Source organism: Macrobrachium nipponense, chromosome 38 (genome assembly GCF_015104395.2).
Source record: "Macrobrachium nipponense isolate FS-2020 chromosome 38, ASM1510439v2, whole genome shotgun sequence".
In the NCBI taxonomy this organism is placed as follows: Eukaryota; Metazoa; Arthropoda; class Malacostraca; order Decapoda; family Palaemonidae; genus Macrobrachium; species Macrobrachium nipponense.
Window position 1 is genome coordinate 48530258 of NC_061098.1, and position 2323 is coordinate 48532580.

The 2323-nt window shown below is 51.4% G+C and overlaps 1 protein-coding gene across 1 annotated transcript; it reads left to right on the forward strand.

Moving 5' to 3' along the window:
• Positions 1–478: 478 nt before the first annotated feature.
• Positions 479–1456, forward strand: LOC135209831 (uncharacterized). Its single transcript, XM_064242601.1, has one exon. The coding sequence runs from the start codon at positions 479–481 to the stop codon at positions 1454–1456; it is 978 nt and encodes a 325-aa protein (XP_064098671.1).
• Positions 1457–2323: the final 867 nt, after the last annotated feature.

Genomic DNA, 2323 nt, shown 5'->3' on the forward strand with positions numbered 1-2323 from the left:
ACTTATGAGGGGGTATGGCGGGCTTTCTTGCCACCTCTAAGACTCCACAGCAGCCTGACAAGCAAGCGGACATGGCCCGTCAGCTCCATGTCCTTGTTTTGTCAGGTGATAAGGCTATGGAATTCTTAGTCCACCAGCTTGCCAACCTTTGGTTAACCTAGTACTGAAGCGCAGGGAGGCCGTTTCATCTAGGCTTGATTGTGCTGTGGACCCTCAGGATGTGTCTGATCTGAGGAATGCCTCGCTTCGGGGATCCACCTTCTTTCCATCTTCACATGTTAACGAGGTGGTCGGAAACTTCAGGAGAGCGAGCCAGGATTCTTTGCTTCCGTCAGCCTCAACCTCTTGCAGCTTCTGCTCAATGTCGCCCGGGCACTCCATCTAGGAGGTCTTCTCACCCTCCTGCCAGGGCTGATCCCTGTCCCACTGCCTCCAGCACTCAGCCCTGAATGAGTTTGTTCAGCAAACCCCGTTCTGGATGGAGACCCCCAGCACGGTCAGACAGGCCGTTCGTCCTCTGGACTACATGGTGATGATCGACCTCAAAAACGCATACTTCCAGATCCCAATCCATCCATTGTCCAGGAAGTATCTTCTTCTTTTTGTAGCGGACAGTGTTCCAATTCAAGGTCCTATGTTTTGGTCTCTCTGCAGCTCCAAAAGTCTTCAATCGGGTGTTCACACTAGTGTCGACACGGGCTCATTGCCAGGGAATTCGTCTATTGCATTACCTCGACAATTGGATAATACTGGCGCCCTCGGTGGAGCTTCTTCGTCTCCACCGAGACAGGGCTGTGGCATTTTGTCACGATCTAGGGATCATGGTGAACTACAAGAAGTCCCCTCTGGGGCCTTCTCAATGACTGGTGTATCTGGTATGATCCTCGACACAGTTGCAGGGAAAGCCTTTATGACACCGGAAAGACTGGAACTCTTCCGAGGTGTCACTCTGCACTTCCTTCAACAGTCCCAGCTGCCAGCACATCAGTGGCAACAGTTGCTGGGACATTGGCCTTGCTGGAACACCTCATTCCAAACAGTTGGATGCAGCTTCAATCAATTTTCAGTGGGGCCTGAAGAATTGTTGGTTGCAAAGTCAGGATTCTCTTCACGACCTAGTCCCAGTGGTGGAGAACATGTGTGCTACGATCTTGAGTGGTGGCTGGAAGACATGAACCTGTTGAGGGGCTCCCCTCTCCAGTCTCGTTCACCCAATCTGCTCCTGTTTACGTACACATCCAAGGAAGGATGGGGCGTGCACCTACTGCAACACCTGGCTTTGGGCCTATGGTCCGACCAGGAATGTCGATATCCAACGTGCTGGAAACTTCGAGCTGCCTTCCTGGCACTCCATCACTTCAGCTCTCTTCTGACAGGTCACTCATTGGTGCTGATGACCGACAACACCACCGTAATGGCATACGTGAACCATCAAGGCAGTACTGTGTCTCTGTAACTATGCTAACTAGCAGTGCAGATCCATGAATGGGGAGCTCTCAACTCGGTAGGGTTGACATCTCGGTTCATTCCAAGCAAACAGAACATCGTGGCGGACAATCTGAGCAGGACACAGATCGTTGGCTCCGAATGGTCTTTGGCTCCTCGGATGCGAACAAAGTCTTGACTTGATGGGGTTCCCTGACGATAGACCTGTTCACTACCTCTCTAAATCAGTAGCTGCCGATTTACTGCCATTTTGCCTGACAGGGCAGGTGTGGAATCACATGCAATCCACACACGTAGAATGGGACCTGGACCTTCTACTTCTGCTGGTAGAGAGTGCTTCCACCACTCCCCGACTTCCTGTGCCAACCACATGTGAGGATCTTCCAAGACTCGGTGAGCTTCTTACATCTTCACGTGTGGTGGTTATCCAGCAGCTCCTCACAGCAAAAGGCTTTTTGCAAGAGGCTGCGACAGCAATGTCAGGATACCTCAGGAAGTCCTCAACGTCTGTTTATCAGACCAAGTGGGCCATCTTATATGGTTGGTGTCGTCGGAGAGTCTGTTCTCCTCTCAGGGCTTTTATCCCCTTGATTGCCGACATCTTACTCCACCTCCAGAGAGAGAAGCTCCTTTCGGTCTCGGTGGTAAAAGGCTATCGCTTGGCCTTGAGCCAAGTCCTCAGCTGAAGGGAATCAATCTCTCTACCTCAGAGAAACTCTCTATGCTTATACGAAGCTTGGAACAGGGTTGCACTCCAGTATTGGCAAAGCTTCCTCCCTGAGACATCGTTGCTGTTGTCAGGTCTTTGAAGAAAGCTCCTTATGAACTGCTGTACTTGCTTCCTCCAAGCGAGTCAGCGAGCTTCATGGCCTAGCCT

Excerpts from the sequence above, each read along its gene's own strand:
- LOC135209831 (XM_064242601.1), top strand. The coding sequence starts at position 479 with ATGGAGACCCCCAGCACGGTCAGACAGGCCGTTCGTCCTCTGGACTAC.